The 16,713-nt window shown below is 28.9% G+C and overlaps 1 protein-coding gene across 1 annotated transcript in view; it reads left to right on the top strand.

Moving 5' to 3' along the window:
* The first annotated feature begins 13,749 nt into the window (after positions 1–13,749).
* Positions 13,750–16,713, top strand: part of Cht7 (chitinase 7) — a 33,802-nt gene continuing 30,838 nt past the window's right edge. Inside the window, exons 1-2 of the mRNA XM_065504444.1 lie at positions 13,750–13,775; positions 14,002–14,120. Coding sequence (XP_065360516.1) covers positions 14,118–14,120 — 3 coding nt within the window. The 5' untranslated portion in view covers positions 13,750–13,775; positions 14,002–14,117. The remainder of the gene's footprint in view (positions 13,776–14,001; positions 14,121–16,713) is intronic.

The following is a 16,713-nucleotide window of genomic DNA, read 5'->3' as shown; positions in this document are numbered from 1 at the left end:
TTTCGTTGTAATTTTTTATTGTACATATTGTATTGTTGAGAAGAATATTATTTATTTTTATTATTTTAATTAATTTTAAAAGATTTTTTGCTAATTTCATTCATAATCAAGTTTTATACATACATATAAAAGAAAAATTGTTTTATAAATGTTTGATAAATTTAAGAATTTATTATGAAAGGCGTATAATATGCAAATATGTACATAATCGTTTTTGCAAATAAATACATAATAAATTGAATGTTTGCGACAATTTCTATATTTCTTTCTTTTTAAATGATTGATTCTACTTCAATGACGTCTTCACTTTCCGTGATTCCTTTTTTTAAAAAAAATTTTGGAATAAAAGTTAGTTTTACTTTTTTTGTTTAAGGTATTTACAGACAATAATACTGAGTATTAATACTTGTCAAAAACTCTAGTATAATGATACAATTTCATCTTCTAAACAAAAATTGTATTAGATTTGTAAAAAATACAAATAATTTTTTTGACTTACGGTCGATTTTAAAAATTTTTTAAAACAATTTTAAAATTTTTTTTGTTTATATGTTTTGTATTTATAAATACAAATAATGCAAACAAAAATATGGAGAAAATATAAAATAATTATAAAGTAGCAGAAATAAAATGTAAAAAAGAAATGGATTTAATTTTAATTTTGAAATGTATTAATACACAGTATTGCCGTCTGTAAATACCTTTAATTATTAAATTGAACATTTTCGTTACTAATAAAATTAGTAAAAAAACAAGAAGGAGAGCTATATTCGGCTGTACCGAATCTTATATACCCTTCACCAAATTATACTTTAAAATAAATATTTTTAGGGAAACAAAATTAAAATTTTTTATCGAAATTCTTTTTCAAAAATTAAACTTTTTTCGAAATTTTATTTTTTTTTTTTTGAAAAAGTGTTTTCTATTTTTTTTTTTAATTTTTAAAATTTTTTTGGAAAAAACAAAAAACAAAAAAAATTTTTGATGAAAAAAAAAATTTAGATTAAAAAAATATTTTTCCCGATTTTGACCCATTGTATGTTCAACTAGCTATATAGCCATATATACATCGTCGCAATGGACTTTGAATATTTATCATTAGATATGCATATTGTCTATATTAATGACTTAGTAATCCAGATTAAGATAAAAAATAGGCCAAAAATCGAAGTTTTTTCCTTATATCTCAGCCATTTGTAGGCCGAATTTGTCGATGGAACCGACTTTATTTATGGGATCACAAGGGTATAATAACATACACATGAACTGGATAATTGTTTCGATCATTAAATCTTAATGTAATTGGATGAATCTATTTAAATTTCGCTCACTGTATTTTTTCTGCTCTATATAGTAGTAAACTCGAGTGATGAGCTCTCACTTATTTTATAAATACTTGTTTAATATTTTTTCACATGTTCATACATACATTCATACATGTTCAGAAAGTACAAAAATGAAATTTCTCTGAGTTTATAACTAACATTTTACTATGACTACAGCATTTAAATAAGTATCTAACTATGTTTTGTATTCATATGCATTTCATTTCATGATTGTGAATTTGCTAAATGAAGTTTTGCTAAAATCTGTATCAAGTACGTAGAATTATTGGGCTGTATATTAGACAGCTCCGAAATTGTGTGGAGAAATAAATAAAGTTTGAGACCCGAGGTGAGCAACATTGAGGAGACATGCACTGGCCCCCATTACCCTTAGGAAGCTGAACAACTGTAAATCAACTCGAAAACAGCTATAACCATGTCAAATTTCTTAATAATATCCCCAATAGTGACCGATATACCGAATTATTTAAAAAAAATAACGTTTCTAAACCACTATGCATTGTCTCACGATCGTCAAAAATTCTTTACCAACCTCAATATATTCAATCTGTTCGGAGAAGAGATAAACTCCAATAACTCTTTACTTTTTTTATTTTGCCAATACTATCTTGGGTTTAACTGATCAGCTGCTTTGAATAGTCAAGTTTAAATTAAGTTTAAGCAATTATACATACATCCCTAGGGGCAAGATACTAAGTGTGTTCGCGTACTTTCCAGTAAAAATTATCCAGTAACTTTAATTTAGAGCGTAAAAATACATTTACTCTCAATCTAAAAAAATATCCAAAAAGTACGCGAACAACAATTTGTAACAATAAGTTGTATTTTATTATAAATCAATTTAAAACTTTTGTTTTGTGATATTTTACTTCTTTTCTTTGCAAGACTTGTAAATTGTGTTAATTTTCAACTTTTTTGTTTTGTTTACATTTACAACAATTTGTTTTAAACATATTTTTCATGTTGATATTTTTTACTGGACAAAAAATGTCCAGTAAAAAATATCATGTTCTCTATCTACGAACTGTCACTTTTAACACTCTCTTGCTCTCTCGTTACAAGTTTTTAAAAGTAAACGAACGGAATCCCGTAACTTCCAGTGATAATTTGTACAAATTATCAAGTACGCGAACATAACTACTGACAAAAAACTTGTTATGTAACTGAATCTTTGGGGGTAATGACTTTATATAAAAACATTAACATGGAATTAGCCTAGGAATTGTTAAACTGACAGCCTTTTAAACACTTTGTGACCGGCCACAGAACTAATGCAAACGATAATAAACTATTGGTCAATATTTGTAATAAAATAAATTTATTATAATTATTTTTTACCAAATTTGTATAAAATTCATTACTAAATTATAACATTTTTCGCAATATTTGGATAAGATAAATGATATGTCATGTTATCAAATTTTTTTCTTATGGATACATTTAACCCCTATATTATTTAGTCCATTAGAAGATATTTATTTATCTAGTTCGGATTTGCAATCCTAACTTCCTGCCGGACATAATAAAAAGGGAGTGACATTAAAAAAATCGCCAATTTATGTTTAAGGAGCACCTTATTTTTTTCATAAAAATTAAATACCGATGTTATATTTATGTGGAACTTTCTTATCCATTTACTTTCATACATGCAACATTTTTATTTTCTCGTCTGTATATAATTTTTGTTATTTTTTTTTTTTTTTTTTTTTGATTTAACAATGAATGGCATGATCAAAATGAACAAAAAGCATGCCAATTATTTTCAGCTCAACATTATTAGAGCGACTGACTATAAACTTTCGCTTTTACGAACATGAAATTGAAACGTAAACAGCTGATTTTTTGTTTATAGTAACAAATATTCAATATAGTACATCTCATAAATATGTACTACATCTATCTCATGAATATATCTTTTACATTAACGTTACCAATAAAAACAAATGAAATAAAACAATTAATTAAGAACCCTTTCAAAGTCCGCCATAATAAACCAATAGTTTATTAACATTTCGATTAGATCTGTCACAAAGTATTTAAAAGGTTGTCATGCATATTTATAACCTTAATCGTTTAAATGTCATTGCGAACTGGGCTTAATGATAAAACATGTATGTAGAACACTTATGTAAATATATCTACTTCCGGATATACTGGTCTGTTTTGTACAAACCTTGAAATAACAATAAAGTTGCTTTCAGAATGTTATTGGTAGAAATGTCTAATTTCAAAACAGAAGGCTAACGTTGGAATAAAAGAAATGTCTGTCAAAATTATCTCAAAACTGCATTTACATATTTGAAATTCACATCGGTTAACACAACAAACAAATATTTTTTATATATTTCAGTTAAAATATTAAACTTTTTTTTAAAAAATAACTTAGGACTAGGATAAAAACAAAGGCTAGACAGAAAGCAAGAAAAAAAAATAACTTACATTCATATTATGTAACATTACTTTCGGTGAGTTTTGTTTATGTTAATGAAGTTACTAAAGCTCACTTTCTTTTATAACTATATGATATTGAATAATTAAGACTAGTTTTATTTATTCAATTTTTGTGTGTCCAATATAAATGTATTGTGCGCATACAAACTTTGATAAATACGTATGAAATGCTTTCCATAGCCTATACGAGGGCTATGCTCAAAATTTCAATAATTAGAAATAAAGTTTTTTAAAAAAAAGGTTGTCAAACTCAACGAGAGCTTGCACGATCATTGGGAGCTACTCAAGCAGTTTGCGAGCAGCAGGCTTCATTCAAAAGCAGGGAAATGGGTACCATAAGAATTGAAGCCGAGAGACCTTGAAAGACGATTTTGCATATCCGAAATGATGTTCAAATCATTTTTGTACCGAATCATTACTTGCGATGAAAAATGGATCCATAACGATAACCAGAAGCGTAACCAGAAGCGTAAGAGATCGTACGTGAAGGCTGGCCATCCAGCCGAATCGGCACCAAAGCCAAATATCCAATGCGCCAAGGTTAATGCTCTGTATTTGGTCGAAGCAAAAGGATCCTATATATTATGAGCTGCTGAAATCTGTGCAGACCATCACATGGAACCTGTACCAAACGCAATTGATTCGTTTGAAGCGATCAATTGCCGAAAAACGCCCTGAATATGCGGCCAGACATGAAATCGTAATATTCCATCATTACAACATGATGATTAGAACCGCCTTATAGTCCAGAACTTACCCCGTCCGACTACTATTTGTTTTGATCGATGCATAACGCTCTTTCTGGGATACACTTCACCTTAGAAAAAGTATCAGATATTGGCTTGATTCGTTCTTGGCATCAAAAAATGAGCAGTTCTTTTCTTTCGGAATCCATATGTTGCCATAAAGATGGGAAAAGGTCATAGCTAACAATGGCCAATACTTTGAATACATTTATATTGTACAAATGTTATGAATTTTTAAGTCAAACACCCAATAAATCAGCATAAATTAATGTTTTATTTTTTGAATCCAAACAATTTAACTATAAACTATTAAGTTGCAATATAAAACAAGATTTTGCTGATTTAAAATCAGCAAAATCGGTCTACAAATGGCTGAGATATGACAACCTCGATTTTTGACCCATTTTTGACCTATGTATATCTGGATTACTAAGTCATTAATATAGACAATATGGATATCTAATGATAGGCATTTCATTAGATACCTATTTTTTTTTCACCAAAAAAAATTAAATTTAAATAAATCGAAATTTTTTTTTCCAAAAAATTTAAAAAACAGCTTTGGAAAAAAAATTAATTTTGTTTACCTAAAAATATTTAAAATTTGTATTTTGAAGTATAATTTGGTGAAGGGTATGTAAGATTCGGCACAGCCGAATATAGCACTCTTACTTATTTTTTATTAATTTTAGGATTATTTCAATTCAATCCCCTTTCTAGACCACATGTGTATTCGAAAAGCATCTGGAAGACTTTCACTCACTCATGACGTACCAATAAAAGAAAGAAAAAATACTATTAGATCTGGTATTTGAAACAAACTATATCATGACCAATGATTTTTGTCATATTACCCTAGGTCTCCACATAGCAATTTCTAAGCAGAAGCAAAAACCTCGGCGGAGCAACAGCAAAGCGATTGCTCTTAAACTTAAAATTGCTTCGTCACAAATACAAAATTTTCAAATGACAACTTAGGTGACATCTTATTGCTTAGCAATTTCTAACTTTCTCGTTTTAGAGCAATCATTCCGCAATGGATTACTTCATATGACAATTTGCGATGTAGACAACAAATTTGCTGCAATAAATATTGCTACGTGGAGACTTAGGGTTATGCACTCAGAAAACACTATTGTAATTTGAAATCAGATTAAAATACATACAAGAATTTCATTGCAACCCTCGTATACCATTCCAATTTTTTTTTCTATTAATACCAAACATTTCTGTTTTGAACATTTTTTTTTAAATAGTAAAGTAGTAAAGTAATATCATGTATCTTAATAACTTTAAGGTATTTTCTGCTAGGTCATGTAAAAAAATGAAAATGTTATAACTTTTTTATATCAGGGAAACAAAATGAAATTTAAATACTTTACTAACAAGCTTGTATTATATATTTTTTTGAATATTTTATTAGTAATAAATTATTTGATAAGCAGGTAGTACTATATAATAAACATACATATGTAAGCTATAAGTTGGTAGCATTTAAAATTTTGCGGATTTAAATAATCCTATGTTTTTGTTAATCTAGATATAATTTCTCTGTTTCCTTTTAATTTTATTTGCCTGGGTAGGAAACTAGTTTTCAAAATTAACTGATACATATTCATTTGCTAATTTATTATTTTATACTCTTTCGACTATTGTTTCAATATTTGACGTAATAAGCTTAAGCACTATTATTATAAATTAAAGGTTTAGTTATTTCTTTCGCCAACACAAAAACGTACACGAAACCTGCAAATTAATGTACTGCTGATTTCTGAAACTCATTTAGAAGATAATTTCGGATACTAAAGATTTCAGATAGAGAGCATCGCGCAATATTTATAAAACTTTGAATCCAACACTAATAAATGTGTGTTATTAGTGAAGATCATGCTAATATAAATTAAGATAAAACAAGTAAGAGAGCTATATTCGGCTGTGCCGAATCTTATATACCCTTCACCAAATTATACTTTAAAATAAATTTTTTTAAATATTTTTAGGTAAAAAAATTTTTTTTTTTAATTGTTTTTCAAAATTTTTTTTTTTTTAAATTGTTTTTTAATTTTTAAAAAAAAAAAAGTTTTTTCCAAATTTTTTTTTTTTGGAAAAAAAATGTACGACCAAAAAAATTTTTTGATGAAAAAAAAATTCGGGTTAAAAAATATTTTTCCCGATTTTGTCCCATTGTATTTCCAACTTACTATAACCTTATCTACATCCTTGCAATGGACTTTGAAATATCTATCATAGATAGATATCCATATTGTCTATATTAATGACTTAGTAATCCAGATATAGATCAAAAATATGTAAAAAATCGAGGCTGTCCCGGTTTTTTGCTCATATTTCCGTTATTTATGGACCGATTTTGCTGATTTTAAATAGCAAACTTCTCGAAAGCATGTTTATTTCGAAAGCAGAATTATTGAAGATTTGGATCCCAAAGATATCTGGGGTCTTCAGAAAATTGATTTCAACAGACAGACGGACAGACAGACGGACATGGCTTAATCGACTCCGCTATATATAAGGATCCAGAATATATATACTTTATAGGGTCGGAAATGAAAACTGTAGAAATTACAAACGGAATGACAAACTTATATATACCCTTCTCACGAAGGTGAAGGGTATAAAAATATCCATTGCGCTTAGGTAATGCTCTGTATTTGGCGAGACCAAATACATCTATTATGAGCTGCTGAAATCTGGCCAGACCATCACAGGGAACCTGTACCGAACTCAACAGATTCGTTTGAAGCTAGCATTGGCCTGAATATCCGAAATTGGATTAGTTCATGTTACGGCTGCATTAGACGATAAAACATTATCTACGAATTTTGGGACAGTCCAGCAAATAAAATCTCATATAAAAAGAACACATTACTCTCTTGCTATATTAAAGCTGTAAAAAAACACTTTAATGTGATACTGTCCCAAATGTGTGACGTAAAATGTGATGATGTAAAGATCTAAATATTAAAAACTGTATATTTTTAATACAAATGCTGTTAGACATCTCGAAACTGTCATTAAATCTTCTTCATTTCTCAACCAGCTATTGAAAATTATCATTTCGAAATAAAGAGTGAGTCAGAATAAACTTATACACAAATTATTATATTAAAATACATATGTCAGATTTTCAATTGTTATTTCAGTCAAAATGGACAGCAATAAAAAGTACTTTAATTACTTTAATTTAAAAAAATCCAATATGGACTTTCAAAAAAATTACAAAAGATCTGAAGGTTCATCGTCACACTGTTTCAAAAACCATTAAACAGTATAAGGAAGACTTGAACATTGAAAGAAGACCTGGATCAGGAAGAAAAAAGTTCCAAATCGCAAAAAATTAAGGTACATTTTTTTAAACAAGTACACCTGTTGTGTGATGGATGAAACTTATGTCTGGCAGACTTTTTACAAATTCCGGGTCAAGATTTGTGTGTGGCTGATGAACAATACCGAAAAAAAAAATAAAACTAACAAAATACCCCAAGAAGTTTCTTGTTTGGCAAGCCATTTGCAGTTGGGGCTAAATAAGCAAATCATTTGCGACGTCAGGCACAATAAACACAGAAATATGTATTACGGAGTGTCTACAAAAACGGCCTTTACCTTTCTTAAAACAGAACAGAGTGCCTTCATATTTCTGGTTCGATTTGGCATCATGCCACGATTGAAAAAATTTAATGTCCAGAACTTCGGCCTGTGGAAAGATATTGGGTTCTTGTAAAAAACAAATTTATGAACACAGGAAAGGTATTCCAGGACATGTCTGATTTAAAGCGTAACTGGACCACCGCGTCCAAAAAGGTAACGAAAGCAACTATAAAATCTTTAATGGGTGGGTTTACTGAAAAAGTTAAAGAATACCGAGTAATATGCCAATATTTTAATGTTTAATGAATTTATACAATATTTGAATAAATTTACATATTTTTGAGAATTTTAAGTTTTATAAGTATACGTTTTTTCTGGCTCGCTCTTTATTTGGTTTCAAAAATAGTTTATATACAGTGGTGGCCACCAATTTAAGACAAATACTTGAATTTTTTTCATCAACTGAACTTTAAGTGCGATAGAGCCAAAATAAAAGGACCTCTATGGGTATGAAATTTATTATTAATGTTTCTAGTTTCTGAAAAATGTTTGGAAAAATCGGTAAAACATATCGATGGCTTAATATAAAAAAGGCGTAACTCGATTTTTGTTACTTTACAGGAGAAGGAATAAACTTAATAAAATCCATAAAATTTTAGGTACAAAAAAAGTTTTAATGCAATTTTTAATAAGAAGAGACATCACATTTTATTTCTCATATAAAATTTATTTTTTAAATTTTAATGAAGTTATTTAAACAACCCTTTTCTCATTGATATGAGAAAATATGTTTATTTAAAAAAATTTTTGTTTGGTCATGTTGTAGAAAAATTTTATGAGTTCGTGGTGAATATGTATGAATTGACACAGTCGAATAAAACACACTTGTGTGTTAAAACAGTCCTCATGCATACATATTTGTGGAAATATTTGAAAAAATAATTGACAATCACGTGGAATTTAGCAATCAATTTTTGTCTTAAATTCCTGGCCACCACTGTATGTATATGTATTTTTTTAAATACTTTTTTTCGTTGTAATTTCGTTCTATAAAAGATTTTTATCCAAATATTTTTTAACTTCACATATACAGTTTTCAGTCTTCGTAGCCATTTATATTGCGAGATGAAAATCATGGTTGGATTCTACATTACAGCAGAATCAATATTTTGATGATCTTAAAATTTAAGTCACTTGATAAAGGCTCTGAAGATTATGGCCATGGTAGATCTTAAACTCTCCTATCAAAGACCTAACTCAGTTGTCAAAAACATAAATGGTGGGAATGTACTGGTAAAAAAACTATGTAAAAACAAGAACAACATTTTATTTTGATTTTTTCTAGTATTTCTCTATGATTATGCCATTAAATGAGTATTAATCTTAAAACATCCATCGTTTACTCGGAAATAATATCTGTATAGTAAAAGTATTCCAAACTGTGAAAAACTATAGCATTAAACTCTGTTGTGTAATTTATGGGCATTGAGCGATCTATAGTTAATTCTTTTATATTTAAAATTTTTTTAATTTTTTCGCAGCATATTTAAGGCGCATATTTTCCAATAATAAATTCATGAAAATCCACTCCCTAATTATGATAAATATTTATCAAGCATAAACATTAAAATCTAATAGTTCTACATTTTAGATAATTCATAGAATTTTATTTAATTGAATTTATTTAATTTGTTTTCAACCACTTTAACATCTATATAAGTTATTTAAAATTGTACTTTCTTTAAAAAATCACTTTCCTCTTATTATAATAAAAACTAAATAATTAATCAATTTCCGTCATGGTTAACCATTATCCGATAACTCTTAGCTTTAGCTAAGCCATCAAGTAGTAAACAGAATTTGGGCCCATTTACGAACAAAAAAAATACGAATTTTGTAAATTTTCCTTATAACGGAGAACAGGTATCTGTTTAGTGACTATATAAATAATGTCTACTACATCTGTTTCAATACAGTTTAGTTGGCTTGAAATCTATGTGCAGTACTCTATTTGTGTCTACATAAATACAAACAAACAAACATTCAGACAGACAGACACAAAAATATGCATAATTTTTCCAAATGGAGCAACAACAAACAACAAAACAAACCCCTTCTGCGTGTGAGTTAAAGTGTATTGAGTTCGTTTCTTATGTCTTTCGTTTTGATGTGGCTTTTTATAGTCCGACACAATCAAACTCGTATTAACAACGACCCAGCAGTTAACCATGTAGTCAATGTATGCCTTATGCCCAAGTGACATCAAGACATTCAATTAATATATTTTGGGTCATTTGACAATTGATTACTTCATGCATTCCATGTAATCTAGCGTGATGTTAATCGTCACTTAAGTGTCTCTATGTTGTCTAGAGTGTAGTTATTGGGCTTAAAATGTTCAGCTTTTATTTTGAAACATTTGTACAATATAAATTTATTCAAAGTATTGGCCATTGTTAGCTATGACATTTTTCCATCTTTCTGGCAACATATGGATTCCGTGCCAAAATAACTACTCATAATTTGAGCCAAAAACTGATCTGAAGTGAAGCGTATCCCAGAGAAATCGAAACAAATAGTAGTCGGACGGGTAAAGGCCTGGACTATAAAAGGGGAGAGGCAAAACTTTACAACCACTTCTTTCTAAATAGTTTTTAACAGGTAATGCAACATGTGGCCTAGCATTGTTATGATGAAATATTATGTTTTCATGTCTGGCCGCATATTCTGGGCGTTTTTCGACCAATGCTCGCTACAAACGAATCCGTTGCATTCGGTACAGGATCCCTGCGATGGTCTGGTCAGATTTCAACTGCTCAAAATAGATAAGATCCTTTTGCTCCCACCTAATATGGAGAATTACACGTCGATTCGGCTGGTTGGCCGATCACATATGTACGATATCTTACGCTTCGGGTTATTGTAATGGATCCATTTTTCATTGCAAGTAATGATTCGGTTTTCAAGGTATCTGGGCTTCAATTCATATAGTACCAAATTTCCGTACTTTTGGATGAATCCTCCTGCTCGCAAACGTTTTGAAATTGCTGCTTGACTAGCTCCCAATGATTTTGAAAGCTTTTCTTGAATTTTACAACAATCTTCATGGAGTAATGTCTCCAATTCTTTGCCTTCCACTCCTGAACCTCACAAACCATCTCTCACACGTTGAAACCGCGTGAATTCAATTGTCACTTTTGTGTATCTGTACTCTAGATTCTAGAGTAACCTAGAGTTCAATCACTTTAAAAGTTTATTTTGTACCGCACTTTAGAAAGTAGTTATTTTAGACAACAGAAGTAATCTATTGGAGAGTTGTAGGAAAATGTTTGTTTACAAGCAATCGGTTATTGGACTGCCTATGAAATGTTTTTGACTGACTATTTGAGGTCAGTTAGCACTCGTACATCTTAAAATAACTAGTTATGCAGCTGATCAAGTAACCAGTAAGTTAACTAACTCTGGTTTTATACAAATTGTGTTGATAAAATTCTCATGCAGTTTATTTTCTTTTTGCTTAAGTATGCTGACATCACGTGTCAGCGTGAAGTCAATTGTCACTTTAGTGTCTATAAGTAACCCAGTGTTTAGTCACTTAAAAGGTTTTTTTACAAGCAATCGGTTATTGGGGTGTCTATGAGAAGTCTTTTTAACTGACTATTTGAGGTCAATTAACACTCGTACGTGTTTAAATAGCTAGTTATGTTGCAGTTAAGTAGCTAGTAAGGTAACTGAATCTATGTAACTGGTATTTGAATCCTAAGCATTGAGTACTTTGAACCAGTTATCAGACAGTCTCATTGTAATCAAAAAGAGACTCTTGACCGCCTGCTTAGCACAAGGAACCCCAGAGCCAACTATCTCCAAGTAAACAGTTTAGTCGACTATTTTGGCAACATTGTCAACGAAGCGTCTACATTTTTAAAGATGAGGAACAAAAAGAAAAACCTGAATTTGAAGACGACTCTTCCAACTGTTATGAATGCATATGCTTTTCTTTTATATTGTTTTAATACAATGTCAAATGTTCAGACACTTCAGACACTTCAGAATAGTACCAAAATAACTACTTAAATCTACGAAGTTATTCAGCAATTTAAATTCGTTGAAACGATGAAACGTAGTAGCGTCGGGACGTTAGAACTTATACAAAAACGGCGGAGTCGGTGCACAAGTTGGAAGGTGAAGCGTTAGGGTGCTAGTAGCCTGATGGTGAAAAACGGTTGATCCGCGGCTTAGTGAAAAGAGAAAACAATCAAGTGTATGTAGTGAACTATTAAGAATAGTTCGGATTAACTACAGCGAAGTCAAGAAGAATTCGGGAGTTCTTGAATTCGGCTACGAATGTAAGCAAAATTCGGGAGTTCTTACAATCGGTTAACCTACAACGAAGTCAAGAAGAATTCGTGAGTACTTGAATTGGGCTATGAAATGCAAAAATACGAATGTAAGAAAAATTCGAAAGTTCTTACAGTCGGCTAAACTACAACGAAGTCAAAAAGAATTCGGCAGTTCTTGAATTCGGCTACGAATGACGAATGCAAGAAAAATTCGGGAGTTCTTACAATCGTCTAACATTACAAATAATTCAAGAAGAATTCGGGAGTTCTTGAATTTGATAACGACTACTAAAATACGAATGTAAGAAAATTCGGGAAACCTTACAAGAATTACTAAAATGTACTAGTGAGTCTCTGGTTCCAATGTCTACATATGGCCCCAAAAGGAGTACCTAATCAATAGTGCTATCGTCAGTAAAAGACTTCCAATAACACGGACATATTTAAATATGCTAATTGTCTGGGGTATAATAAGTATCAAGTACTGGTGACAGTTTCACTATTGACATTTCCTGCAGGGTAACTAGTCACGCAACTACTTATGTAGCCAGTTGTCACCTCAAGTGATAGGTAAAATCAGTAGTTCGCGACGGTCACCAAGAACTGCTGGACAACGAATGCAAACATAAATACCTATACATAGCTGCATACATATGAATGTTGATGATATGACTGACTGTAGATACAAATGCATGTTAAATAAAAAAAGCTTTTTTTATGCCAAACAAACCCAAATAGCTTTTAAATGAAACTAATTATGAATGCAGCTCACAGCGTTCAAAAAACAAACTCACACAAACTTTAAATACTTAATATGTTTGTTTTTCTTGAATTCACTTTAATTTTCTTTTCGATTTCTTGTACAAAGCTATGTTTATATGTATGTATCTATGTCTTTCTGTAGATATGTATGTATGTATAAATGTATCTGTAATTATATGTATGTATGACTTTTTGTATAATGACAAACTGGCTTAAAGCAAAGCTGCGCATGTGTACAATGAATTGTGTGTGGATTTTTTTTACTTCGTCTTGTATTTTTCGTTTAGTAATTTAAAAAGAGTGGCTGGCTGATACAACAACATTAAGCTTTCGGTTTTTTCAGTCTTTCGTTTTTAATATTTTCTGTGTTTTTGTTTTAACACAGAAAAGCTTACTCAGTTTGGTGTTAAATTTGTTGTTTTTTTTATTTCTTGTCAGCCGTTACCGTTTTAGTTGTGTGGTTTTGCGCATATTGAATGTTTCAGTTTTAGTTACCAATTTGAAAGAGTAAGATCGAGACAACGGTTAGTGTCCAAAATGAAAACATAACAAAATTAAATTAAACAAATAAAAACAGCAAACAAATTTTAAATAAAAAAAAAGCTTAAAAAATAAAAAAATAAAAAATTGTAACAATTACATGATTTAAGCCAAAAAGGATTAAAAAACATTTTTGTAATAAAATTTTTATTTAAAAGTGGTTATTTTTAGCAAATTAAAAATTAAATTTCATTTATTTCATATTTTTAGTTAGTTTTCGTGCAGATTGGTTTTTATTACACATTTTTTTCTTGCTTAAGTGAAAAGGATAAACTTTAACAAAAATAACTTGGAAATAAATTGGATAATTAACATTTATACTCAAAATGGTAAGTTGAAAAAAACCAAAGCAGTTTCATCAGTCATTGTCTTTAAAAAAAATAAACGTACTCTCCCTTAATGGTATAAACTGCATTTCTTATAATTGTATAAGTACATTAGTATGTGTTTGACATTTAGTTATATTTCCAAAACCTTTATTTATTTCAAAATCGAGATTTTTTATTGTATATCTTGTGATTAAATATTTAAAGCCATAAAAATACCATTTAAGTTAATGCAATGTTTAGGAAGATTTAAGCAACTTTCAAAAATAACCCAAAGTGACTTAAAATTTTAGTATTATATATTATTGATTGAATTGCAAATTAACAAGACAGGTTTAAGTAATTTAAAAAGAAAAAAAACACAAAAATAAACCTACATGTTTTCTAGAAATAAATTAAAATCTGGTTTAGCCAAATCCGTTTTTAAATTTAATGAAAATTAAAATTACCTTTTGTTAAAATTACAGAAAGCGGATATAAAGTTGAAAGGATTATCACAAACCATCTAAAAACCTTTTCCAACACTCCCATATAATTGTATTGAATATATGTAGCTAAGAAACGACCAGAAACTAGACAACTAATTTAGTTTATTTTATAAATTTATTTATTTTAACTAAAAAGAAAAAAATTCATTTAAAACCAGTTTTTAATTAAACAGTCTCTACGTTTAATGGCTAGTTTTAATATTTTTTCAAAATTTTGTTTACTTTTTGTATTGAAAAACTGCCAATGTTTGCAAAAATAGTAAAATCAGCAAGCAAATCGAACAAACTCAAAATTATCTCTATTTTTGTATGTACGTATGTATGTATGTATTTTCAAAAAACCAGTTCAAAAATATTATGAAATTTAACATAACATATTTTGAAAATTCTCGATTTTGTTGATAGATATTAGCCTTGCCCCTATCAATGATTACTACCCCTTGACAGCGTGTTTAAAAATCACTCAAATAAATTATTTTTCAGAGAGATTAAAGGCGTTTTTGAGTGTAAATATCACAATAAATTAAGTCCACAATAATAAAAGTTTTAAACTTACACTATTTTAGTTCAAAATATCATTAAAATTCTCACATTTTAAACGTCATAAAATATTTATGGACTTTTTTATACACGAGAGATTAAGAGTTATTTTTGTTATAACGTAATAAACTATTTTATTCCAAAGAATTATTAAAATTCTCATGTTTATAAACATCACAAAAATTATAACATTATTGGCCCCCATATTCTGACAAAATTATAACTTTACCGAAAATTTTACAACTTCTATATGGTAATTTTTACTAAAAATATTCTTGTTTTAGTTTTGACATTGTCATAAATTTTATTGTTCTAAAAATCACAATAATAAACAGTGAATAAAAAACCTACTAAACTCCCACGATTTAAATCCAAAATATTATTAAAATGTTTATATTATAAACGTCACTACATGTTTTTCGATACTAAACCAGAAAATTAGTCGACATAGAAGAATTAAGATTTAAATTAGTCACCCTAACTAAAATTTTTCAGCCATAACAGACAAATTTCTACTAAATCAGTTTATTAGCAATAAATTCGATAATCACAACCAACATTTTTTTCTTTGAGCTAAAAAAGGCAGTTCAATTTAATACTAATTTATGTATTTATCCGAATACACGTTTTTTCAGACATAACTTAATAAAAATATATAAAAAATTCCCGGGAATATTTAGAAAATATGTTTGTATTATTTTCCGGTAATGGAAAAGTCCGGGAAATTAAGAACTCTAGATAGGTTTCTCAGATACATTATATAAAAAATAGAACATCTATTTTTGATTCTTCTAAAATCGTTTTCAATGGTTCGAAAGAATTGATTTTTAATTAAATTTTCTAAAACATTTATTTTATGTCTTGACAATTTCTTTAACCCCCTGTCTATACTAGACAAATATTTATCATAACAATTAATGACGTTTGTTGTCGAGATAAAGTTGTCATAACGAAGCAATAATATTAATAAATGGAGACTATAACTGACAATTATCAACCATTTTCACGTTTATCATAACATAGGGTAATGAATTCATTACAAAATCATTCTTATGCTTAATTCCTTTGAGAATTCATTATTTAAAGAATTAATTCCTTGTTGAAAATTATCTTTAATTCAAATCCATTACAATTCATTCATCATATTGTAAATGATTAAAAGCAAAACAATTTGAAAGAATAAAAATAAACCTTTCAAAGATTGAATGAATTTTAGTACCAATTAATTCAACAATAAATGAAAATTCTATTCAATTTAAAGAATTTGTTTTGTTGGGAATGGAATGAATTGCAGATATTTTTAATTTTGATTTAATATTGTAGTGAATTAAATTGACTTAGAGCTATGTTCTGACACTAGCACGATTGTCAAATCGCCAGACTTGTTTTTGCATATTCTGTAACTCACAAAACTCTACATTTTTCAAATTTCTAATATTTTTTCTAGCATTATAGACAAAATAAACGGGTACATCCTTTAAATTATTCACAGCACTGGTAACCTTCATTTTTAGAATATAATTTAGAGCAGTTGTTAATTGAAATCGCAAGTGCAGAAAACAATGGAC

This window comes from Calliphora vicina, chromosome 3, assembly GCF_958450345.1.
Source record: "Calliphora vicina chromosome 3, idCalVici1.1, whole genome shotgun sequence".
NCBI classification, from domain to species: domain Eukaryota; kingdom Metazoa; phylum Arthropoda; class Insecta; order Diptera; family Calliphoridae; genus Calliphora; species Calliphora vicina.
Note: the sequence above shows the minus strand (reverse complement) of the source record. Positions and strands in the feature narration are given on the sequence as shown.